Genomic DNA, 26,177 nt, shown 5'->3' on the forward strand with positions numbered 1-26,177 from the left:
GGCCAGTACATGTATGTTGCTCTTTATTTAATACCAAAAGCCGATATCTGTTGTCAAATGAAGGCCAATAAGCCATTGCTGGACTGCTCAGACTTTCCACTTGTCCACCTTTGGAGTGTTAGCTTAAGGGAAACGTGCCTTCCAATGGCAGTATTCTTATATTGAAACGAACCAACATTGGCCGTGGCTTTCATATTGACTTTCAGTCCATGTTGCATCCAGACACTAGCAAACTATGTAGCATTTCCTTCTCTCCTTGTCTTTTTGATCTGAGTGAGCTCCGAGTCTGTTTACCCTCAATTTGAAGTGTGAGTGTGTTGGGGGGCTTCTCTCTCCCCTCAGGATTTTTCTATTCATTTGGGTTCTAAATGGCCCCTAGCTGGTATCATTGGGCTTGTCCTTTATGGGAGGGAGTGAGAGGAGGAGGGGGGTGGCTTTCTGAGAAGATGCATTATAACAGGAAGTTGATGAACTTGACCCAGTGGAAAGACTTGGTGTTCTCACAGAGCGAGTTGTTAGCTTCACTGGCATGGATGACATCCCGCAGAGAAAAGTTTAGATCATACTGGGCAAAGGGAAGAATGTGAAGCCTCCCCTGAGGGGCCGCTGGGCTATTTCAGATGAAAAGGGATGAGGAACATTCCTCAGCAGAGGTAAGATCTGCTCATAGCAAACTGCATCCTAGACAAAAGATTTTCACTTTCCTGATGGGCACTTGATGGGCTCTGAATAGAGCAGTCTGTTTTTGTGAAGAGAAGGAATTGGGATAGGCACCTGGGAATGTCCTTCAATGGGATTGGCCTAAATTTCAAGATAGAATACTTGAGTAGGCTGCCTTGTTGGTCTTGGGAGACCCCTAATCTTTGGACTCTATCCAACATCCTGGAGCTTTAGCCTCAGCAGTTTTCAAAGTTCTTTAGCCCACCTCCCCCTAGTCTGTTTCCATCTTTCCAAATACAGCCCCCCACACAAAGCTTCTGGGCCACATTTCCTAGAGGAAAGCTTAACGTGTTAGTGACCAGAAGAGGTCCTTTTTCCTAGGGTCTGATGGTCTTGCTGTTATTTCTGGTCAGAGCTGTCTATTGATTGGGGTGAGTTGGGAGAGACTCTACAGTATCGTGAGATATTGGGGAACAGACTAAAATCATTTCCTGCTCGCTTAATTTTGGGCCCAAGGTAGCTAAATCCATAGTTGTCTCGTTTTTATTCAATGGCTTTTTGAAGAATGTTCTTGTATGGAGGAACTCATGGTCAGGAAGTGAAGGCCTTAGTAGAAATTTTACCAGATATCTACCCTAGATCTTTGTGTATATCATGCTAACTCGTTTTCTGGAAATGAAAGCCAACACTAAGTGATGAATATTAATATAAAAAGCAGGTAATTGTAATTTCTTTTCAGTTTTTGAAAGTATTTTTATACTGAAAATTAAATATGTGAATACTTCCAATGTACTAGGTATTCTGAACACTTCAGACAATATTAAGATTCTGATTGCTCAAAATTCCCATTCTGGCCTCATTTCTCTTTGGGAATTGATACCATTACCCCTCAGATTTATGCAGAGGAGAACTTTAAAGCAGGATTGAATTCTTTACAAATTTGCTAATTCATGCCTCTCTTGGGACTGTATTATTTTGGCTTAAGACTTTCTCCTCTAATTTCTCCTGGGCATTTGTCAACATAGATCCCACCAAACAACCAAAAAGGAAGTGGGGATAGTGTCAGTAACTAATGTTAAGAATGTCTGGGAATAATTATTCCTGAATTATTCAATTGAGTTATAGTTTGCTAAGAAGAATGGAAAGCAGACTGGCTTCATGAGCTATGCCTCGGGACCCTAAAACTCCAGTGGACAGGCATATTATTGCCCCAGATCAGGAATTTTGAGCCAACCTTATGTACAATAGAAGCTCTTGAAATAGGGAGGCCTAAAAGAGGGAATAGGTTGGGAACCAGAGCAAGAAAATGTGGTGGGACCAAGTCTTGAAAGGTGATGATTGTCTGCAACATGCATAAGTTCTTTGTACCTAATGGCCCAGCATTCTCAGTCTGAAAAGATAATTGTTAAAATATGAGATTTTCTCTTTGACCCAGCAGACAAAGCATTTGTCAAACATTTCTCAAGACAAGAATTTTAATCTATTTGGAATCCAAAAAGGCCCTCTCAATTCCATATCAGTCCTTGACTACTCAAGGTCACGGCTCACTAAGACCTATAGTAGCATTGTTTGGACAGGCAGCTGTGGTTAGGTACAGGAAGGCAGGCATTGTTGGGGCTGGCAGTAGAGTCCCCAAGTTAGATGCCTTGGAATGTTTAGAATGGAAAGAGCTTCACTCTTTCCTCAATGACTGAGAAAGGAAAGGTTGATGGAAGTACATTTAGAGCATTGCCCTGGTTGGTCTTATTTCCTAAATGAATTTTTAATTGGAACAATAATCCCCTTCTCTGCTCCAATCAGTGCCAGAGAATGATTCTTTCTTCTTAAATGAAATTGTTTAAGGAATTAGTTAAGGAAATACAGGGATAGTAATATGTGCCTTTGAGGTGGGTGTTTTGTGTGTGTGTGTGTGTGTGTGTGTGTGTGTGTGTGTGTGTGTGTGTGTATGAGAGAGAAAGAGAGAAAGAGAGAGAGAGATGAATGGAATGAATGAATGTGTGTTTAGGCACAAATATTTGCCCGATGTGCCGTGCTGGGTGACCCTGGATTCTCCTCGACTAGTGTAGTATGATTTCCAAGCCTTCTGATTCATTACTAAGAAACCCTGCTGTCTTGAACTTTTTACTAACCCATTAAGCTCTGGGTTGGCAAGCCTCTCTTCGTTTGGTTTTACCCATTCATTTAACTCTGTCTCTTTCCAGAGTATGGGGTTTGGGTTAAACTGGGGGGGAATTCTTGGGCATGTTATAAGGTCACAACATGGACAGGAAGGAGATTCACAGAGTCAGATTTGTTTTACTTCATTAGTCAGTGGATCCTACTTGGATGGATTCCTCATACCTCAGATTTATAACTCCTTGTTTTAATCACAATTTCCATTCTCTTCAGCAAAGCTGATTTGGGAGCTAAATTTAGAAAAATCTTCCAAATTAAAGTTTATTCTGTACCCTTCCTTTTGAGGAATGAACGTCATCTCCCTATCAAGCCTACATTAGGAAGCTTCTGAGATCTCATTCCAGGGGTTGCCATCCATCCTATCTTTCCTTTCCCGAAGAGAGGCTTCCCGTGTCTGTAAGCAATCTTTTCCTGAGACTGTGTATGGAAAAAACCAACTAGGTGTGCAGCTTTGGTGCTTTCTAGATTTCTTTTTGGAAGGAGGGACAAGGGAGGAAGAAGTGTTGGATTCTCCCTCTGTGTCCATCTGCCTCAAGGTTTGCTTCCCAAAGAACCTCTGCCAGCCATCACTCCAGACTGACAGCGCTTGTCCGTTAGCAGAGACCAGGCAGCTGGGCTTCTGGAGCTGGTCTCCATGAGGAGGCATTACCTCACGGTGGCTTTGTTCAGGGAGAAAACTTGGCTGCAGGGCTTGGACGGTCCCCTTCCTTCTCTCTCCTCTAGGGATCTCTGCTCTCCGGAATGTCAACTCAGGTGCGCTCCGAGCTAAGCTGGAGCTGCCTCCACGATCAGAATTCTGCTTTAATTATCAGATGGAAAGTAAGACCGAGTTGTACTGAGCCCCTAGGAAAACAAAGGCCATCATTTGAGACAGCCGATCTTTGTTCACGCGCAGCCACCTCTTCACGAGACCAGAGTAACAGTGCAAAGCATTGTGGTCAGAGCCACCCTCCGTAGGCTGGGTAGGGAGTGTCTGGGAGAGGCCCCTTTCTGGAACTGGCCCAAATGAGTTTATTTGGGAATTCTACAGACCCTAATTCTTACCAATCCTCCCAAGAATCTGTCAAAAGGGCAACCCTCCTGAATAGTGCCAGGAAGGGGAGGGGAGAGGTGGCGGGAGGCACTCGTGGGGGCCTGGGAGGCTGGGATTCTGCAGAAGACGGCAGGACCGCCCCGGGGGGCCTCGGGAAGGTCGCTGTGGGAGACGAGTGATGCGGGCAGTTCCCGTCCTCCACCACTACTTGGTATCTAAGACGCCCCAAAGTCTGGGGGAGCGGATAACGGTCCCCAAGAGCGCCGCGTGCCGTCCGGCTTCAGCTTCATCTTTACATGCCGTCAGTGGCATGTGCCGAGGCCAGATGTGAGGGGGCAGACGGCGCCCGGTCAGAGCGGAGGGATGACTTCTCATTCCTGGAATCCTTTGAATCCTCACCTGTATATGCTTTATTTTGTATTATTATTATTTATTATCATGTAAATACATCTTCCTGTTTTCTTGCACAATCTAAGATGAGAAATCCTATCTGATTAGAGCTCCTACATATTGGGTCTAGGATTTTGCCATCTCATTAGACGGGAAGTCATACACTAATTTTGCCCTCATCAACTTGACCCCAGCTTGAGGATGGAGACGAGGCCTTGACCTTGCAGGCTACTCATTTGCCTTATAGGAGGCCTCAATAGTGATTGGTAGAAAGCTTTTGGAGAAGTAGGGAATTCTCTCCCATTGGCCAGGCAATTCCTAGGTGTCTGTCCCCTGGCTGCAGAGATAGGGGTGGTTCAGGGTACTGGGAAGAACAGAATTCTGTGCTTTCCTTCTTCCCTTTCAGGGAGCTGCTCTGGGGGCCCCAAACTTAAAGCACCTCAACACAGCTTTAGGGCTGCTTTCAGAGACTGGAGGTGGGGTGGGGGTGGAGGGGTAAACTGAGGCTCAGGGGAAGAAGCTCCGAAATCGCAATCAAGGTGACTTTAGCCTGGAACGATTTGAGAGCTGAAAGGCTGTCGGGGGAATGCCCAGGAGAAGAAGGGTGGAAAGGGAGAATAAATTGTCGATAACCAACAAGGCTAGGCCCTGGGGATGCTGGCAGCTTCAAAGCTGGCACATCAGGCAGTCTCTGCTTCAACCCTCTTGACTGTGCTGGACAAGCTCACCTTTAATTTCCTTTGCCGAGTGACAGGCCCCCCCAAATTGGAATCGCCTCCATTTCCCAACCTCAGATTGCAGAATCTGTCTGGATCATGGAAGCTGCCTTGTCCCATCTGAGATCTTAAAATGCCTTTTACTTTGATTTTGAGGTACCCATTTTCCAAAACAGTGACCATCCTCTTGTCAGCTCAAGGTGGCCAATGCAGGCCTTTGGAAAGGACCCTTTTTGGGTCTGATTTTCATACTCTGGTCTTTGTTCATTGTATCATAGTGTACATTATGTGCTTTTCTGAGATGGAGTCTTCTGAATCCAGTATTTGGGGCTGTATCCATAAACCTGACTAAGCACAATGACAGTGATGGATGATGTGTATACATTTCATAAGCTGATTGTCATAATGAATGCATTTTATAATTCAAATGATGTTGTAGATTTACAATCTCTCCTATTTATTTTGTACGGATTTATTTGTATATTTTGTGATTTGTTTAAAAAGGGTTTTATTCTTTTTAGATAAAATGGTGATTTTCTGTTCAATTTTCTGGTGGCTGTGTTGTTCCCTGTTCCAAAGGATGCTCAAACCATGTATTTTTCACTCCAGCTCCTCTCCATGCTCTGAATGCAGCCATGGACAAACAGAAGCTTTCCTGCCGGCCAGTCAGCTGGGCAATTTCTTTCAAGATTCGTGCACCCTCCAACTGAGCTGAAGGGGGCTTCCTGGCTCTGTGTCTGGCGAATGTCATCCCAGGAGAGTGTTTGCCCTTCTCTTGGGTTCTAGAGTCCATCCTCCTCTCTTCCTCTCCCCCCAGCAAACTAACGTGGACCTTGTGGCTCTACTGGAGCTTCTCAAAGTTCTGCAAAACACACAGCTCTCCTGAGCCATTTTGTATCCTGAGCAAAGCATCTAACTGCCTACGAGCCACAGATAATTTTCAGGCCCTGCATTTGGACCTGAATGGGTTGGCAGACCTGGCTCGGAATGTCCCCCTCCCTCTCTCCAAACCATCTGTGCCCAGGGCAGAGGAAGGACAAAGGCCGGATGAAGGCACGGACCTGGAAGCTCACTTACTGAATTAGAAGCAATCCAGGTCAGGGCGGCAGCAGGGGATGGGAAGTGGGGGAACCCCCAAATACTTTGGGAAATCAAAATAGTAAGTGGTTCCCCAAGTCTTCAGCCCATGGTCTTCATGATCCTCGTGGGTCTGTCGTGTTGTCCGACTGCATCTCCTCCTTTCATTTTTCCTTTTCTTACACCTTATTGCTCGCTGAAGGGCTTTTCTTGTTTGTACCTTCAAGAGCCCCCATGAGCCTGACTGTGGAGCTTAGCTTCCGGCATCCTCTGGTCTGTACTTGTTCATCTAGGTTTGGGGTTTCAAATGACCTTCTCCCCAAGAATCCAGCTGCTTGTCGCTCAGGCCTTTCCTTTCCCTACCATTCTGTATCAATGGGCACCTCTCCTCTTTGCGATCTGCTGCATTTGATTTCCGTTTGTCCTGTGGCTGGAGACCTTCTTAATGAAGAGCCCGTGGCCGTGCCTCCCTTTGACTCAGCCGCGTCCCAGCTTTGCCCCCACTTGCTTTACCTGGAAGCAGATTTGTGCACCGACATCTTCTCTGAAGGTTGTTTCCCCTCCTTTTTCACGGTGAACCTGCCCCCTCTGGCCGGTGCTTTCCCAGTCATTTGCTTTGTCTGGTTCCAAGACTGACTCAGGAAATGTGTCAAGGAAAATGGTGGAAGTAATTTCTTAACTGTGAGGACAACTACTTTGATGCCTGTGATGTCCCTTTGCATCCAGGGGTGCACATGGTTGTCAGTTCCTTTCTAAGCTTTATCGTGTGCTTGGGGGAGGAGGGGGTACAAGGTTGGTTCAGTTGGCCAGATGCCCTCCCAGCACATCTCTTCATCTCAGCATGTCTAATGATGGAATCCAAATCAATCAAAAGATTCTTTGGTGAAAGTGATCGGAGCAAAAAGATTGGCTAGAGTTGGTTTCTGGAAACTGTCCTTTTATACTTTTTGAAAGGTATTGACTTTAATAAAGAGATGATTCCTAATTAAAGCCGAAAACCATTGAATTATGTCGAATGGCTAATAAATACTTTTGCTTTCTTTGTATCCTGGTTTCATCATTTTCCTCCAACAGGACTTCCACAAACATTGTTTTCTGTCCATCTTCATTTTCCGATCACCTTGGAGGCCAAGCGGGCTCAGTACATGGGCAGGATTCTTCCTGTCTGCAGCGCAGAGAACAGAGCAATCCAGGAAAGCCCAGGAGATGTGAAAAAGCACAGCTGCCTAGTGAGGGTCTGATAGCCGGCCATGTCCAAAGCAGGCCTGGGGTAGATGGATTTTGGAGCCCAGAGACTGAAGTTTTGAGGAAATGCTAGGGGCAGCTCTCTAAGCGGTGGCCTGAGGTTTATTCGCTTCAGAGAGGAGAGAGCGCTAGAATCGGGCTCCACCATGCACTGTCACCAGAGAAAATCGAGGGCCTCAATGTTTGGCTTTATAAAATGGAAATAACCATTTATAGTGGGCAAAATATTTTGCCAATCTCTGAGTACTTATCCATGGGCCAGTAAGACAATTAAGCTGTTAGGTTAGACAGAACCAGATTTCTTCTTGTGATCCCTTCTGAGAGAATGGAGTTGGTGAAATGGGAGAAAATGGTGATGGAGATCTTAAGAAGGAATGGACAGTGAGATGACACTGTGGATAGAGTGCAGGCCTGGAGTCAGGAGGCTCTGGGTTCAAATTTGGCCCCAGATACTTCCTAGTTGTGTGGCCGTGGGCAAACCACTTAATCTTGTTTGCTTGTTCCTTGCCCTTCTGAGTTGTTAAAGGCAGAAAGTAAAGGTTTAAAAAAAAAAAAAAAAGATGGAGCTTACTGGGGTTGTTTTGAAATAGCTGCCCTCAGTCTCTCAGAAGGGGCCTCATGGGCAAGAGGGAGAGGTATTTTTCATAAAGGTCACAAATATTTTTCACTCCTTATGTTTTTACTTAGAAAATCGTTGGAAATATCTCTGTAATTCATGTGACTTAGGAAGCCTGTGATGCCATCTTCCATGGAAAGAATTTGCTCTGTGCTGCTTAATACCCAGAATATGTGGGAAGGCTAACCTTGCCCAGCCTCTAGACAGGACTTGCACAGCTTTGTCTAGACACAAAGTAGAGAAGGGCACCCTGGGAGGAAGAGCATTTTTGAGAATTATGTGTCTAATTTAGAATCGGTGACACTCTTCCCTGGGGTAGTCTTAATGTATGAGAAGCTGAAGTTGGAGAGATCTCTTTAGAGGGAAGATTCCTGTTTGGATGGCTGGAGGCCATGGAAGATTGTGGCACACAGGGTCAGGAAACCTGAGGTGCAGCACTGGGCTGTAAACAAGGAACTTTGGCTTCTTTTTCATCATGGAGGAATTCATTATTTAACAGGTTTCTGTTTGGTAATCTTCAGAAGATACTTTTACTTGGCCAAAATGGATGTGACCTTAGGAATACAAAGCTGCTTTGACTACTGGCACTTGGGGATGGCAAGAGGCTGTGCTGTCTTTATGGATCCTCCCAATGAGTAGATTGGGGGGCTCAGTTTGGAGTAACTTTTCCCTCTCAGGGGTTTTCTGCTGCCTTCTGTGCCTCAAGCCTCCACAGGTACATGGGCAGGCAGGTTTCACTCAGGAGCAAGCATCACTAACGCATGCCCTCTGCTCATGAGTTTCCACCGGCCGCTATCATCAGAACTGTTTCTTTTATAAAAGCTAAACCGCCGATTCATATTTCTAGGTTTGATTAAAGATCAATATACTTTTAGCCTGTCCTTTAAGGTTTAGGTTTGTCTTTGAAAGATTCTTCTTCCAAGAAATAAGACGACCTACTAGATCTGTCTAGTATCAAGAAACCCGATCACTTTCCATGAAACCCCAAACTCCCAAGTTTTTGTGGGTCATACCTGATTCTGACTTGGAGAGAAAAAAAAATGGAGAACAGACTTAAAGACCTTGAGACTGTTCATCTTTACTGCTGCTAAGGTGGGAGGACAGAAGAATGGTTATATGAAACTATCATCATAATCCCCTCCCTCCTTTGCCTTAAGGGGTTTGTTCTTTAAACATTATGGCAATAACTACATATATTTTCTGGGTCATGGATGCCACTTTCCCACCCACCACCAAATTGAGGTTAAATAGTTTCCATAATTCGGAATCCAGACAAGGTCTCAACCCCATTGGCACAGTCCTAAATATATTATTTGTTTGCAATTGGGCTATTTGTGGTGAAAGACGAGAGTATTTTAAGACTCCCTGTTGGTCCTATAAAAACTGTGGAGACTTCTGAGTTGTTGACAAAATATTCCTTAAATAAACTTGAGTTGGAAATCACTAAACATGGTCAAAGGACTTTTTGAACCTCATGTCTAACTGTTCCTCTGAGCACATTAGCTTATCTGTCAAGAGGCTGTACAGGCCTAGCCTAATCCTCAGAGTATTGCAGCATAAGGGGGCTTAGAGATCCTGTAATGCAGGGCACTCATTTCACAGATGAGGAAAATGAGGAGCAGCAACATTAAATGGCAGAAGAAACAGAGGCCAGTGTTGAGGCCAGGTCTGTCTTTTGCTCCCAACTTTGGGGCTCCTTCCCTGCCTTTCTGTATTAATCACTGGAATTTTAGAGTTCGGGAGAGCTCTGAAGAGGAGCCAGCATTGGCATTAATTTTCTGAAGTGAAGGACTTTGCTGAAAATACACCAAGCACAATAACACTCATTGCTTTGGTCAACCTGCTTTTCTGCATTAGGGAGTCATGGTCTCCTCCTGACAATGGAGTGAGCTCTGTTTTTCCCTCTCTGAGCAGCTGCTGGAGTTTGCAGAAATACTTGGTAGGTGACGAGACACACTGCGGTGACATGTTCAGTCTAGCAGCCTTTTGGTTCTCTCAGTAGAGTAAGGGCTACCTGAGATCTGGATGAAATGATTAAAGGAAATGATAGCTTCAAAAGAAGCAGCTATTCTATGTTCTCAGAAGCCTCAAGCTGCTTCGCAAGTGGAAGGGCTGTCACCTCCAAAGAGGAAAATTGGAAACCTCCAAACTGGGTTAAAAAAAAAAGAACAAAAGCCCTTACTGGTCAACTCTGCAAGCCCTCCTTCTCTGCCAGAGAAACCAGATGAGGAAATAAGGATTCAGAGAGCTGTAAAGGAAGGCAGAGAGTCTTTCTGCACTCGTCTGATCTTGGCCCCTGAGCTGAAAAGCTCTTCTACCTCTACCTCACCCTTCCCCAGGACGTGATCCTTCTGTAAGACAGAAGGTGGCATCAAGCTGTTAAGGGACAGAGAGATTCAGCAGAATTGTGGTTCTCTGGATTCCCTAACCCAAGACACTCAATTATTTCTGACTGCTGCCATTTCCCAACAGTGGGTATGTCCTAGCTGCCAAGGCCTCACCTGAATCTGTAATGAACTTGATGACCAATAAAGAAAGAAAGTTTAATACTAGTAAGATTAGAATCTATGGTGTAAGAAGTTAAAAGGCAAAAGGAAGGTGGTAAGCAAGTTTTTATTCTAGTGAATAGGACACTATAAATGCAAAAATGCAATTCTAGTATAAAACTACAGTCACTCTTGTCCTTTGGGTAAATTTTATCTCTATTGTTATTTGTAGAAACTATCTGCCTGATTTTGGTGACTCATATTTACTCACCAATGGAGCAGCTAGATAGCACAGTAGATGGAGTGCCAGGCCTGAAGTCGGGAAGACTAGTCTTCCTGAATTCAAATCTGGTCTCAGACACTTATTTTGAGCCCCAGAGCAAGTCGCTTCACTCTGTATGCCTCCACCTCTTCATCTGTAAAATGAGCTGGAGAAGGAAATGGCAAAATTTGCCAAGAAAACCCCAAATGAAGACATGAAGAGTTGGACATGATGGAAGAAACTGAGCAACCGCCCAAACTCATTAAAACACTTTTCTACTACTTTTGTAGTTGCCATATTTTTTCTAATTTTCCTATTTTTCTAAAAATTCAGAAAGATTCAAAATAATCTACATTGGTTAACCAGTAAAAGGCATGTAAGCAGAGAAACCAAACCCTTGGTGAGTAAGTATACTGTGGCAATAGATGTTATACTAATAAAAAGGAGTTGAACAAATCTTTTTTACACATTTGGCATTTCCTTCATCACACGTACCTTTGGAATTAAGTTGTGTCCAAAAAGAAACACTATGTTAAAGCTAAAATTTTTGTACCTGGAGACAGTCGGTTGTTACTCCACGAAGGGGTCAAAGTCATTCTTATTAGAAACATTACATTTTATTGAATTCTAGAGATGCTAACCCCATTACCCTCCCCTGTTGACCACGGACAGTAAGACTGGAAGAAAAATAAATGCAGAAAAAGATTAAAACAAAAAGACTCTCTACCCCCTTTATTAAAAACAATGGCATCAATGACAAAGGCCCCCTGCACCTGAAGGGGCCAGTGAGGGGCTGTGGGGGTGGACCCTTAGGATACAGTGAGTGGTGATTTACATTTGTTCTAAAAATCAGTAACGGGTTTCATTTTGGAGTACTGGGGTATGTCTATCTACACTGATTGCGCCCTGGGCTTCACAAAGCAACGGCTGACGGACCACATTTCCCAGCCTGCGCCGCTGCTTCGGCAGAGATGGGCAGGGCTGGGCTACATCTACCACAATCGTCACTGATTTCACATGCTGGGACAGAAGAGGGATCCTCCCTGCCCATTTCTAGGGGTCGTTGCTTTGTCCAAGTCTTTGGGCTAGGCCAGGGGTTTTCAGACTGAATCTGTAGGACATCTTTGGAGAAAGACTAGGCTTCTGTGCTGTCAGGGTGAAAATGGGAACGTGCCGGCAACCTGTGCTCTAGGAAGCCCAACAGAGCACATGCAGCCCTTGTCGGGAGGTGGAAATTAGGAAGCGTTACCAAACCAAACCAAACCTAAAACACAGACAAGAGGCGTTTCTAAGCTACTGACATCAGAGCAGCAGGCTGAACAGAGCAATCACTGAGAAGCTTAGAAAGAGAAACTTGTGCTTCGCAGACGACTAAATTTGGTATTGGAAAAAAATACACTTCCCCACTGATATACAATACTGTGTAATGCACTAAACACGGGTTTGGAGTAACAGCATTTTCAGACTGTCTGCCCCATCCTGGTCTAGCTCTACTATCTCCCCCAAACCTCCACTGCTGTCCACTTATTTAGAGAAGCCAATGGAATACATCATTAATGGAAGGGCCAAGGGGGCAGAGTCATTGCCAGCAACAGGAGGGAGCCACCAGCATGCACTTCGTTCTGAATTCACTCTCAGTTCTTTCAAACAGACTCCACTGGAATTTTGAACCATCTGCAAAGAGCGCAGATACAGAAAACTAAAACAAGGCTCACTATGATTAGAATATTTTTAAGTCTTCAGAAACTTTCCAGATGTACCTTTGGTGGAGTCCTCCCCCTACCCCCAACCCCACCAAGACCCTAAACAGGGAACTATCCCCCCTTCTGCCGAGCCCTGAAAGAGCTTATTTAGTGGATATTTTATAGTTTTCTCCATTCCTTTTTTCTTATTCCTCTTCCTCCTCCTCCTCCTCCTCTTCATCGTCATCTTCATCATGGCAGTGTGTAATTTCCTGGGGGGCCAGTGGGAAGAGGTTGGGAGGCTTGATCTCACTGATAGAGCGGGTCAACTGGTGCCGTTTATAGTCGGTGTCTTTAAAATCCACAGACGTACGGTTTCGTGTAGCAAGGGGGGATTCCATCTCATTGATGTCCACATGGATGTGCTCCACTGTTGATTCATGAGGCATCTAAATTGAAGCAAAAGGCTCAGAAAGAAGGCGGGGCACTGGGTCTGCTTCCACCCTGCCCCCACCCCAGCCCCACCACTGGCCACCCAGAACAGCATCTATCAGTCAGCAAGAGGATGAATTACACTAATTTATAAGTTTTCCCTGAGGGTAGGACTTGGTGCTCTCCTGGTGACTACACCTGGGGGTGGGAGGGGCAAGGAAGGAGGGAAAATCGTCTCTGTATACTAAGCAGAACTCTTTCTAGGAAACGTAGCTCTGAAACATCAGCACCAAGTGTTGGGGACGTGCCATGCAGTGACCACATCTCCCTCAAAGCCAAAGAGAAGGATCTCACACACTCCGGCACAAGTAATTCCAGCTCTGGGGGAAAAAATACACATAGTACTGTACCATTAAAGGACTTTCTAACTATTATTTCTTTCAAGGTGGTTCCTGCCTCTTGTAAGGAAAAGAGTAATTTAAGGTGGATTATTCCCATTTATATAGAGGGAAAACAAATGTAACAAGGTTATGTGACTTGTCCATCCAATATTGCACTCTTTATGTCACACAGCTTTGGTGATGACTAAGTTACCGCATCTCACCCTGAATGGGGGAGGACAGGTGGTCTAGACTGGCTGGCTGTGAGAAAAGCCTTTTTCTCAGTGAACAGGGCCTGGTCCCTTGCACAATGGTCACTCAAGTAAGATATACTGGCTAATGAAATTCCCAAGACGGACAGAAACCATCTCTGCTCTTCGGTACTGTATGTAAGCACCTTAAGCATATCACTAAGAGTTAGGGAAAATGTTTTTGGCCCAGTGGTTTTCCACAGGACTTGACATATTCAAAGAGGTTATGTGCCACTCTCCCATCCCCAATTCTCTAATTCCATTGGTTTCTATCAGCCTAGAAGCAGAAGCAAACAGCGTCAGTGGATATTCTCCTTGCTTTTTCAGGAAGTCTGAGTTCAGTTTGCTTAAAAGATGTGTTCAGGAGACCTTTGGCCTGAGAGTAGGCACCTTCTTAGTTGACTTAGTTGAGCTCAAAGTTACTAACTAATCCTCAGATATATCCCATTGTCATTACATCTATCTTTTTTCCCCACCAAAATTCAGGAATTCTTCTCTAGTCTAAGCAACTCATTGAGTAAGTTTCAAGAAAAAAAAAATGATGAGACATCCTCCTCTGGCATCTTATTTACATAGTGTTGGTCCTCTTTCAAAGCAGACGGGGTAATGCAGAAAGGGTGTTGAAATCTGAGGATGATACATGGATTCATAGCCCAGCTATGACAGTACCTGTGTGACCTTGGACAAGTCATTAGATTATCTTGGGGTCTTAGCTTCCTCATTTATAAAATGAAGGGGTTGGACCAGATGTCCTCTGAGGCCCAGACAACTCCTCTTCTTAAACCAACCTAACTCTGGCTCAAGGCTTGCCCATTGCTGGCTACTATGCCACCAGGGTTTGCCTCTTCAGTCCATGAAGGATATGGTTATGATACAGTTGCAGAAGAGATATGCTTTCATTAAATAGCTAGATGGATCAAACCATCACTATGTTCAGGTTGCTTGGGATCCCAGGTGCTATTTGAAGGAAGAAATTAATGAAAAGATCATAGAATGAAGAATCAAGAAACCTGGTTCTTGTCTCAGGTTCTATAACTTCTCAACTGCCACATAATCTTCCCGAGCCTCAGTTTCCTCATTTGTAAAATAAGAATATTATAATAGTTCAATGATCTCCGAGGGCCCTTTCAGTTCTAAAATTCAATGTTGGTCGCCTATTCAATCCAACAAAACTAGCAGCAAATCTTAGAAAGCATTGAGTATGTAAATATGTGCACTCACCAGGACATGAGCAGCTCTGAAGAGGTAGCTGAATGGATAATACAGGAGGTTGATAAAAGAAGCAGCATAGAGGTCTGCGTAACGCATCACTTGGCTGGCAAAGAGCGTCTGCCTTGAGCCGCTACGGAAAAGACTTCCCATCATCCCATAACACATGTCCATATCGTGAGTTACTTTCTAAAAGCAAAAAAACAAAAGTCATCCTCAGCTACGATGTGAATAGAAGGAATATGCAAATTAGAAAATGAATTTATTTTTAAAAAGTTATAATCCTGAACACACTCTCACTCTTTACCTTAATTCGTCTCTGAATGGAGCTGATGTCTGGGCGCTCATTACTGCTGCTGTCCAGGTGCCTGGAGGCAAATAAGAATCCAAGAGAAACCTTTAGATGCACATTTCTTGTCATATAAGAGTTCTCCTGTCTAGAGGGATCTTCTTGAGAGGAGAAAATGATTAACAAGAAAGATGGAAATATACTCACTTGTACAGTTCTGCCAAAAATATATCCAAGCTCTGCAGCTCTTCAAAGAGTGCTGGGTAGAGAAGGAACAGAAAAGGAGAATGTTTTAGATAATTTATACGGAAAAAGGAGAAGCATCAACTTTCCAGCTGCTGCTAAAACAGAGCTGAAGAAAGAGTACAGGAAAGAACAAAAAACAAAGCCTGGGGCTGCTATGCAGCATGGCTGCTCTCATCCCCTGCCAGGAGGCTCCCCAGGCAGACGCTCACCCTCCTTGCTCTTTCGACAGCATTTTACACTGCTAACCCCCTGATCTTCCTTTTTGCTTTTCCTTGGTCTCTCTGGAGGAATCCTTCCTCGGCTTTCTTCCTAGTTCCTCCTCACTTCCAAGTCCTGTCCTGAGAGGTCTTGCCTGTCTCCTCTCTCCATTCATTCCCCCTTCGTGACTTCTGTAATCACCTGTCTGCATTTAATGAACCTGCCTACAACCCTTCCATCATCTTTCTTTCCAAGTTAGGGCCCTGCATCTCCAACTGCCCGCTCAAACTCTCCATCTGGGCAGCCACTTAATAAAATGAACATGCCCAAAAGTACACTCTTCATCTCCCTTAATTTGCTCCTCCCCCCAACTCCTCTATGTCTGTTGATGGCTCCCTCAACCCTTCAGCTCCTGCCATTCCCACAGCCAAACAGTTGCCAAGTCCTATTGAATCAGCCTTCACAACCTCTCACATTTGTCCCTTTATCTCTTCCAAACCCATTGGATCTCCAATTCGCCCTTGGCGTTGCCTCCTGTGTAATCTTCCTAATGCCCTCTCCTGATATCCCACCTCTTGTCTACTCAAAACTTTCAGGGGCTCCACACTACCTATGCAGTCCAGGACAACAACTTTCCACGCTCGCTCCAACCTGGCTCCAATCTATTCCAGTCTAGTCTCATCCTGCAAATTTTCACATACTCTCTATTACTGTTCAACTTGAACTCACTCCCAATTTTGTCCTACTGATGATGGAGCACATTCCCTTCCTTTCTCTACCTACTGATGCCTCTACTTTCCTTAAAGGTGCCACCTCCTCCCTGTAGCTCATCTCCCTCAGCTGAAAGTGATCTCTCTCATCAAATTTCTCATAGTACTTTGGCTATATGTTATCTGTACTTTAAACATACTTCCCCCCATGAGTCACAGTTATTTGTTTACAAGTCTTTTCTTTATTAGATTAGTAATTTCTTGAAAGTAAGGATAAGGCCATCTAGAGGCTAACTAAGAACCTGGCATACAGAAGCTTACTAAATGCTCACACTAAATACATGAATGAATAAACAAATCAATGAAGAATAAATGCACTGGCAAGATAACACAAACCTCATGTTCCATTGGCTCAAATTCAGTATATGTAGAAAGGAAAGAGCACACTGTGCCATTAAGGGGAAAAAATCCCCCTCCGTTTTATACTTATCAGGAGAGCTCATGAAATTTTGGGAGAAGTGATATGTCTAAAGAACAGCTTTCTCTCTAGTTTATTTTCTGAGTTATTGACTCCCAAGTCAGAGATAATCAAGGATACATCTGGATAGTAGAGGCAGTATCGAATGGGAATTTTAAATGAGACTGGGGAAATCGGAGCAGCTGTATAGGAGAAAGAAGAGCGGATTTGAAGAAATGTCAGCTTCTGAGTCTTGGCTCAGCCAGCACATATAAGCTAGGAGAGCTCAGGCAAGTGCCTTCACTGCACTGAGCCTTAATTTGCTCCCCTATAACTACATGATGAGTGGGCAGCTGGGTAGCTCAGTGGATTGAGAGCCGGGCCTAGAGACGGGAGGTCCTAGGTTCAAATCTGGCTTCAGATACTTCCCAGCTGTGTGAACCTGGGCAAGTCACTTGACCCCCATTGCCTACCTTTACCACTCTTCTGCCTTGGAGCCAATACACAGCATTGACTCCAAGATGGAAGGTAAGGGCTCTAAAAAATAAATGAATGAATGAATGAATGAATGAATGAATGAATGAATGAATGAACAAATAAATAAATAAATGAGCAAGCAAGTAAATAAATAAATTAATTAACTGCATGATGATTGTGAAGATTAACTGAGAGAACATGCTTAAAGAACTCTGTGGCTATAAAGTCATAATACTGACATTTATAGAACAGTAAGGATTACAAAGTTCTCTGTGTATATATCCTCTCACTAGAGCCTAACAATCTGAAGAGGTGTTTCTGGTGCCTCAAAATTGGCCTGGATGGTCAAAGGGTCTGACACTGAGCTCAGTGCAGGCTCCATGACATTAGGCAGATTCTGTGATATACTAGAATTCATCCTCCCTTCTTAGAATGCAACAGCTGAGCTGCTGTCACATGTTAGTTCAGGATAGCCCTGGGAGACCCAGACCTCTCACCTGATGAGCCAGCTTAATTGGGTGATGAATCCATCACCACAGGACCATGGAAGGAAGGTGCCCAAGGTCCTGCCAACTGCTATCTTGTAGCTTCCATTTCCCCAGTTCCACTGATTCAGAATCAGTACCTCCTGGGATGAAAGCCCTCTTGCTCGGCTCCTCTCTCATCATTCTCACATCTCCTTCCAACTCACTCCTATCACTCTGGGCCCTATACTCCTTAGCATTACCACATCTCCCCTCAACTTCCTGGTCTCTTCTCTTTACCCACTTTCCATTAGGCCTTTAAAGCCTGACTCTCAGAAGAGAGTGCATTAATGGCCATCTTCCTGCACTGCTGCCCATTCTACTTCTCAGAGGCAGGAATAGCTTGCTTTCCCAATTCCTGACCCTCCAGTTACCCCATTACTCAGAAATCACTCCTCTTTTAAGATTCATTCTATCTATCCATACCAATTCCTATAAATCCTTGTTGTCATGATCTCTACCAGTCCACAGGTCACTCTCTAACCCTAGCCCTGCCTTATACTACTACTACTACTACTGCTACTATCTAGCTAACTAGCATTTATAAAGTATTCCATGATAATGCTCTTTTCTAGTTCTCTTCTAGTCTTACGGCTCTCCTTGTCAGTCTCTGACTGAAAAGCACATCAACTTCCCAGAACGGTAACTGTTCACCTAAGCTCCAGATTGGCCCTGCTCCTTATCTCCTCCTGGATGTCCCATATCTCACATCCATCCTCTTCTCTCCATTCCCATGGTCACCCCCCGTCCCCTATTCAGGTCTTTATCACCTCTCTCCTGAGTTACAGCACTTTCCTCCTATTTTCCTTGTAGGTCTCCTTGATTCCTGATCCTTCTCCCCTCTTTAATGTATCTACCACCTGCCAAAATAAGTTTTCAAAGGCATGGGACTAATCAAGGTGACCTTCTGCTAAAAAATATTCAGCAGCATCCTTTTGCCCACAAGATAAAATAAGAGCCCCTTCTCGAGATATCTAAATCCCTCTAAACCTGGTAACTACTTTTTCAAATTTATTTCATACTAGTTATCTTCACAAACTATGTTACCTAAGGTACCCTTATTTCTGAAGCTTGATATGAACATTGACTGGGGCAAGCCATTCTACACTATTTCCTTTGAATCCTCTTCTTCAGCTCAGCTGCTACTTTCTCCATGATGCTGTCCTTAATTCCTCCAGGTGTTATAAACTTGTTTATATACTGGATCTCCCAGTAGATTGTCAGCCTCTGCCCCCTAAAGGGCCAGGCCACTATGTTTTTGTCTTGGTGTCCCTGATGTTGATCAAAGTGCCCTTGATAAACTGATGTTTATTAAATGTCACTAAGCTATTGAATAGTACCCAGGTGCAGAGAAGTTAAGAGTAACACTTTCGTTAAGTGTCAAAAGCAGGATTAGAATATAGAATTCCCCTGGTTCAAAGTCCTATTCTTTTTTCATAAATGTAAGCTATTAGGGGGCGGCTGGGTGGCTCAGTAGATTGAGAGTAAGGCCCAGAGATGGGAGGTCCTGGATTCAAATCTGGGTGCAGACACTTCCTGGCTGTGTGACTCTGGGCAAGTCACTTGACCCCCATTGCCTAGTCCTTACCACTCTTCTGCCTTAGAACCAATGGTTCTAAGACAGAAGATAAGGGTTTAAAAATAAACAAATAAATGTAAGTTATTATCAACATCAGAGAGCACAAACACTTGGATGTCATAATAAAATGTATACAGGAGTGTTGAGATTTTAAAATGTGGGTTTGTAAGGAAAATATTAATGAAGCTGCTCATCTAGCATAAGTCAGGATAACCAAAATGTAAACTTCAAAATTTCATTTTCCAACTTCCTAATAGGAAGAAAAGACAAATAATAAGAGACTGACCAAAGTAACTTCCAACTCAAAGTCCCTCAGCACAATTAAGACAGAGAGCTGAGTTGAAATGAAAATCTAAGGATAAAGAATAGTTTCTGGGGGCAGCTGGGTAGCTCAGTGGATTGAAAGCCAGGCCTAGAGACGGGAGGTCCTAGGTTCAAATCCGGCCTCAGACACTTCCCAGCTGTGTGACCCTGGGCAAGTCACTTGACCCCCATTGCCTACCCTTACCACTCTTCTACTTATAAGTCAATACACAGAAGTTAAGGGTTTAAAAAAAAAAAAGAATAGTTTCTTACAACTTTTGTCAGTCCAGACGTGCAATTCCTGTGCCAATTCAGGAATCACGAGGAAAGTCCGCCACCCTTGTCGTTTCTTTGATTTCAAGATATCCCCAAAAATGTGGTCTCCAATATACAGAATATCCTTGCCCTTGGCCCCCAGTAGGTCACAAATTGTATCAGATGAACCTGATGAGTGAGGGAAACATTAGGAAAGAATCATGAGGAACAAAATAAAATGTTCTCTTGTCCATGCCAAGATTCCAGTTATATCAAGTCTACCTATCCCTGTGCTAAAATAGCAAGCATGATAGGTAACCATATGTGACTGCTGTAGTTGATTGAAGGCAGAATATAGGAGGGAGCCTCACTTCTTAAAGATAAGTGTCTGGAAAGACAAAGGTCTTTATATTCTAGTCTCTGCAGGTAAGTGCATGAGTGAACCTTAACACACTGGAGGCCTTCTTTTAACTATCTTAAAACTTCTTGAACAACCACAATTCACTAGCAACAATGAATACAGATACTAATGTTTCTTGACTTTAGTGATTATGACCCTCCAAAAAATAAGTGGCTATGACCTGACAGTGATCTTGTGCTGAAATGGATTTGCTTAGCGGCTTGTAACTGAATCTTCACTTGCACATATTTCCATAATTCCTTGGAAGCATCACAAAACCAAATACAAATGTCTCTGGATCACAGTGAGAAGCATAAGATGAAGATGTGCACAGTAGGGGCCCAACAAATTACTGAAGTTAGAATCAGATTCAAAAAAGTAAAAGAGACAGATTTATGAGAAACTCTTCTAGGAATCCAAGACAAGTTCAACAGCTTCACAGGCCTTTTTCCCCTTCATTTTTAAGGGAAAATTTATAAATCAGAATAAGTGGCCAACTGCTATACACATATCCACTCAACGATGGGAGAATAGAAATTACTAGTGCAATGAACAAGGGACAAACCAGAAATGACCAAGGTGGGATTTGAGCAAAGTCTTTTTCATTAAACAAAAGGAAAATCTATGACCTACCTCCTGAATAGACAATTCCATGCTGGAGGGGGCCTGTATAGGTACCAATTTTTAGCTTGCCAGTTTTCTGTGTGAAAAGAAAAATTCATATGATTCTCCTCTACCTATTCTCTACCTCAACCCCTGCCCACCCCTCCCACCCCCAAACCTCTTCTCAGTTCTTTACAGATTCAGCCAATTCAATGTTGATTCTTACTCGTCTGATCACATAGTTTGTTCTATTGCACAAAGCTCTTTAAGGAAGTTTAAAACAGAGATGAGGATGATGACTTAACACTCCTGATTGGTCACTTGGGGGACATGGGAGGAAGAGATGTTATCAAGTACATTTTTCTCTCCACTTACAGTGTCGACCTGCCTCAAGACTGTGCCTTCCCCAAAGAACAGAGGTTTCCGTGCATCCACAAGGATTAAATCAAAATAGGACTGCCATGGTCGGTGTGAACTTCCTGGCTGGAGAAGAAACAGACACAAAATCTCAGGCAGTCCTCAATTTAACAACTATTTACTAAGCACTATAGTCCTGCGTGCTGGGAACACCAAGAATAAACCCAATAAGACAGTTCTTGCCCTTAAGAGGCTTATGTTTTACATGAGGAACACAAAAATGCATAGATAATCTAAGGAGAAAGATCACTAATAACTGGGAAAGCAGGAAGACTACAGAGGTGGTAAATAAATTAAAAACACATCCAAGAGAAATCCTACATTTCTAAGAGCAACTAGAAGATGTCCAAACCCTTAAATTATGACCCTTTCTTCTACCAAATTAAGATATATAGGCAAATACTTGGAAAACCTCACAAGTACTATCTATAAATGTTAGCTACTATTATTTCCACCACTGAAACAATCAATTGTGAATGAAACCTGGTTTTTAAGGTCAATATTTCAGGGAAGGAAGATAGTCATATAGGGGACTAGATAGTGTGCATCTTGCAATTGTTAATTACTTCCCACCTCAGGCCAAAGAAGTATATTTGGGAGGTTCTTCAGATGCCAATAAATAATATTCATTGGCATAGTGGTGAGATTTAGCCCCTGGATATGTTTTTGAGGTCGTGAAACTAGTTATTAGTCAGTAAAGAAAAATCTGGCCATGTCTGTGACATCTTAGAGTGGAAACTGAGTGAGAGAAAGGATGGGGTAGGTTCAAGAAAGTACCTACAGAGTGGGACTAGAATATCAGGAAGCAAATATGAGGGAGGACAATTATCTGAATGTGGATCCTCAAAAGCATTCTCATGCTAAGTGCATGGAGAGTGGTCTCTAGGCCAGGTAGAGAAAGATACTGCCTCACATGGAGCTACATCAGAATTTGTAGAGTGGCTAATATAAATACCTAACTACTGTGATACACTCCTGTTGTCTCATTATGGAAATAAGGAATGTTCTGTATTTGTTTGCAAGTAGGAATGAATAAAAAGTGCTTCTGAGGGTGTAGGGCAACAGGTTTGTATTATTAGGAGCAGTTCAACAGCTATAAGACAGGCATTTAGAAGGAAAAATAAAGGATCGTCCCAGGCTGAAATGCATTTTCTGAGTCTGGGAGGTAAGTCAATAGCTAAGCTAGAGAACTTGACTCTGAAAGGCAGATCACTACCAGAAATGACATAAACAAACTGAATGGGATAATGATTTTGTTTCTTGGATGCATTCTCTAAAAGAGGTGTAACAACTTCTCTTTAGCTCATGGTCAACGTGGGAGCTTGTTAGTGGCATTCTCGAGAAGGCTTCAAGATTGTTCTTAATATGAACCCTGAGAAGGTAATGAACTTAAAATGGGAAAAATCTCAGAGCCAATATCACTTCTGGATGAATGCAATTCCCTGAAGCACATTCATTATTTTTAAAGTTATGATTTGTTAAGTTGCATACAGTACCTTAGGGCCATGCGGGAAATCAAACAAGTAAGTCATAATTTTCTGGAAAACAAACAAACAAGGTCCACATCATTTCTCTCAAAATCATACAAATTCTCCAAGATGGCATACACATTCCTCATAAAATTAAGAACATTTCCTTTTTAATTTGAGTCTTTAATTTTCCTCTCCTACCTTCCTACCCTCCCTTCCTTATTTCTGAAATGGTGGCAACTGGGACCAGAAGGAAATATATTATCATGATAAGCTGCTACCACCATCATGGAGATAGGTTAGTTGAGCTGGGAGCAAGTAAGACAGCAGGACCTGCTGTGGAGAGCTCTAATGAAGGCAGCCTCCCTCTCACCAAGTCTATAGCTAGAAGTCAAAAACAACAAAAGCTAGAACTTCTGAGACTTGGTTTTGCTATAGATTGGGCCATTACTGTCTTGCTATAGATCTTGAAAGAAGGAAGACCAAGATAGCTCCATTATACTTCTGTGAGAGAATAATGCCATTCTGAGAGTCTGGGATCCTTGGGGAGCTTTCCATGTATATCAAGGTTTGAGTTCCTTTGTATTATGAGCTAAGGTTGGAGGCACAGAAAGCACCAAAAGGTTGAGGAATGACAATCATGAGTCTTAAGGTTATTGACAGCCACAGCCTTTATAACACCTTCTAATTGACCTATTTTCTTAGGAATATCTGTATCAGAGGTCATGAGACCCTAACAGTGACACTGGCACTATGGAATCTACCACTCCCTCATGTAACTTTAAAGGGACTGATGGAAGTGACATACGGGATAGATGGAAAGACATTAAGAACTGAAGGGGCTGATGTTTGGTCATATAAGTGTCCACAGTCACAGTGGCTCCAGTACCATCTTGGGATTCAAAGTCTTGGCTGCTGCCTGTTCCTACCATCCCTAGATCCATGGCAGATGGGCAAGACCTAAGTCCATCCTATTTGACAAGAACTGCCATGGAAACTAGAAAGTAGTTTGACAGAAATTAGGTTTAAATAAACAACTTACATAATATGTTCAAAATGTATAAAGGACCTGGATACTAAAAATCATGCTTTAAAAAATTAAAAAGGGAATAGATTAGGTACCATTCACAATAGCTAGAGTGGGAGTTCTTAACCAAACAAGGGATAGAGATAATCACAAAAGAACAGTTAAGGTACATAAAATTGAAACAGTTTTACAAAAGCAAAAATCAGTGCAATTAGGATAGGAAAGGAAACTTGTCAAGTGGAAAACAAAAATTTTTGCATCAACTATTTCTAATAATGGTCTAGTGATAAATATGAAAAATGATAACACTATTGATACATTAAATTAAAAAGGTTTTGTACAAACAAAACCAATGCAATCAAAATTAGAAGGGAAGTAACAAATTGGGAAAAAATCTTTATAACAAAAACCTCTAACAAAGGTCTAATTACTCAGATTTATAAGGAGCTAAATCAATTGTACAAAAAAAAAAATCAAGCTATTCCCCAACTGATAAATGTGCAAGGGACATGATTAGGCAATTTTCAGATAAAGAAATCAAAACTATCAATAAGCAAATGAAAGAGTTCTAAATCTCTTATAATTAGATAAATGTAAATCAAAACAACTCTGAGGTACTACCTCACACCTAGCAGATTGGCTAAAATGAAAGCAAAGGAAAGTAATAAATGTTGGAGGGGATGTGGCAAAATTGGGACATTAATGTATTGCTGGTAGAGTTGTGAATTGATCCAACCATTCTGGATGGCAATCTGGAACTATGCTCAAACAGCTTTAAAAGACTGTCTGCCTTTTGATTCAGCCATACCACTCCTGGGTTTATACCCCAAAGAGATCATAAGGAAAAAGACTTGTACAAAAATATTTATAGCTGTGCTCTTTGTTGTGGCAAAAAATTGGAAAATGAGGGGAAGCCCTTTGATTGGGGAATGGCTAAACAAATTGTGGTATTTGTTGGTGATGGAATACTATTGTGCTCAAAGGAATAATGAACTGGAGGAATTCCATGTGAACTGGAAAGACCTCCAGGAATTGATGCAGAGTGAAAGGAGCAGAACCAGGAGAACATTATACAAAGAGATGGATACACTGTGGCACAATCAAATGTAATGGACTTCTCTAATGGCAGCAATGCAATGATACAGGACAATTCTGAGAGACCTATGAGAAAGAATGCTATTCACATTCAGAGAAAGAACTGTGGAAGTAGACTCTAAGCGAGCACCCCAGTGCAAACATCAATAATATGGAAATAAGTCTTGATCAATGACATGTAAAACCCAGTGGAATTACTTCTTGGCTATGGGGAGGGGAGGGAAAGAACATCAATCATGTAACTGTGGAAAAATATTCTAAATCAATTAATTAAATAAAATTTTTCAATCTAAAAAAATAGGAACTATTTGAAATAGTTGTATTTAAGCTTCTGTATAGCTGAAGAAAATTAGCTCATAGTCAAGGATACTAAGAGATTGAATAAGACAGATTTGTATCAAGAAATATGACTTAATAAGAAATTAATTCACCAGTTTTTCATATGAAATTAACATATGTACGAGACTAAAAAAATAATGGTCTATTTGTATCAAGAAATATGACTTAATAAGAAATTAATTCACCAGTTTTTCATATGAAATTAACATATGTATAAGAATTTTAAAAAATGTTCTATCGCAGCTTTTTAGAGAGAACTAAAACAAATAAATAAGGCCAAGAGCTATTCACCAGTAGTTGTCAAATGATAAGAAATAAATGTTCAAAAGAAACAAAAAATTATTGACAGCCATAAAAGAATCTGCCGCAAATCACTAACATGAAAAGAAACATAAGGGTCAGCTAGGTGGCTCAGTGGATTGAGAGCCAGACCTAGAGACCAGAGGTCCTGGGTTTAAAACTAACCTCTGGCACCTCCTAGCTATGTGACCCTGGACAAAACACTTAACCCTCATTTCCTAGTCATTATCTCTGCTTTGGAACCAATACAAAGTACTAATGTAAGATGAAAGGTAGGGTTTTAAAAAAACAACAACAACAAACAAACAAGTCTGGTGCTTGGGAAATTTAGTGGAATATCGCTGTTGTTTTTTAAAAAGACAAATAGGAAGAATACAGAAAAACATAGGAAGGCTTTATATGAATTGACAAAAAATAAAGTAACCAGGAATATATATATTGACTTGAATGTAAATGAGAAGAAAAACAACAAAAATTAAACTGAATGCTAGGCATAATCATCAAGCCTGGTCTCAAAGAAGAAATGAAAAAAAAAATGCACTTCCTTCATTTTACTAGAGAGATGGGGGAGTATAGATGTGAAATGTTGCATAATTTTATCAAATTCAATGGATGCATTTGTTAGTTTTGTGGAACTGATCCCTGCCTTTTTTGGGGGAGGTGTCTTTGGAATGGGGAATGTCTATGTGTAGGCCTGTAGTAGAGTAGATTTAAAAGCAGAAGATATCAGTAAATATTAAAAATAAAACTGAAGACCCAACCCTGAACTTTTGAAAAGGTTAGAGTTAGCTTTTGTTTTGAGGAAATTGTGTGTGTGTGTGTGTGTGTGTGTGTGTGTGTGTGTGTGTGTGTGTGTGTGTGTGTGTGTGTGTGTG

General features: G+C 42.4%; 1 protein-coding gene across 2 annotated transcripts in view; it reads right to left on the reverse strand.

Moving 5' to 3' along the window:
- Window positions 1-11,258: 11,258 nt before the first annotated feature.
- NT5C2 (5'-nucleotidase, cytosolic II) overlaps window positions 11,259-26,177 on the reverse strand; it is a 130,608-nt gene continuing 115,689 nt past the window's right edge. For both annotated transcript variants that reach the window (XM_044665533.1, XM_044665535.1), the window contains 8 exons: window positions 22,569-22,610; window positions 21,031-21,138; window positions 20,686-20,752; window positions 19,671-19,841; window positions 15,111-15,162; window positions 14,922-14,982; window positions 14,627-14,803; window positions 11,259-12,791 (listed from right to left, as the gene is read on the reverse strand). In XM_044665533.1, coding sequence (XP_044521468.1) covers window positions 12,549-12,791; window positions 14,627-14,803; window positions 14,922-14,982; window positions 15,111-15,162; window positions 19,671-19,841; window positions 20,686-20,752; window positions 21,031-21,138; window positions 22,569-22,610 — 921 coding nt within the window. In that variant the 3' untranslated portion in view covers window positions 11,259-12,548. The remainder of the gene's footprint in view (window positions 12,792-14,626; window positions 14,804-14,921; window positions 14,983-15,110; window positions 15,163-19,670; window positions 19,842-20,685; window positions 20,753-21,030; window positions 21,139-22,568; window positions 22,611-26,177) is intronic.

Source organism: Gracilinanus agilis, chromosome 2, assembly GCF_016433145.1.
Source record: "Gracilinanus agilis isolate LMUSP501 chromosome 2, AgileGrace, whole genome shotgun sequence".
In the NCBI taxonomy this organism is placed as follows: Eukaryota; Metazoa; Chordata; class Mammalia; order Didelphimorphia; family Didelphidae; genus Gracilinanus; species Gracilinanus agilis.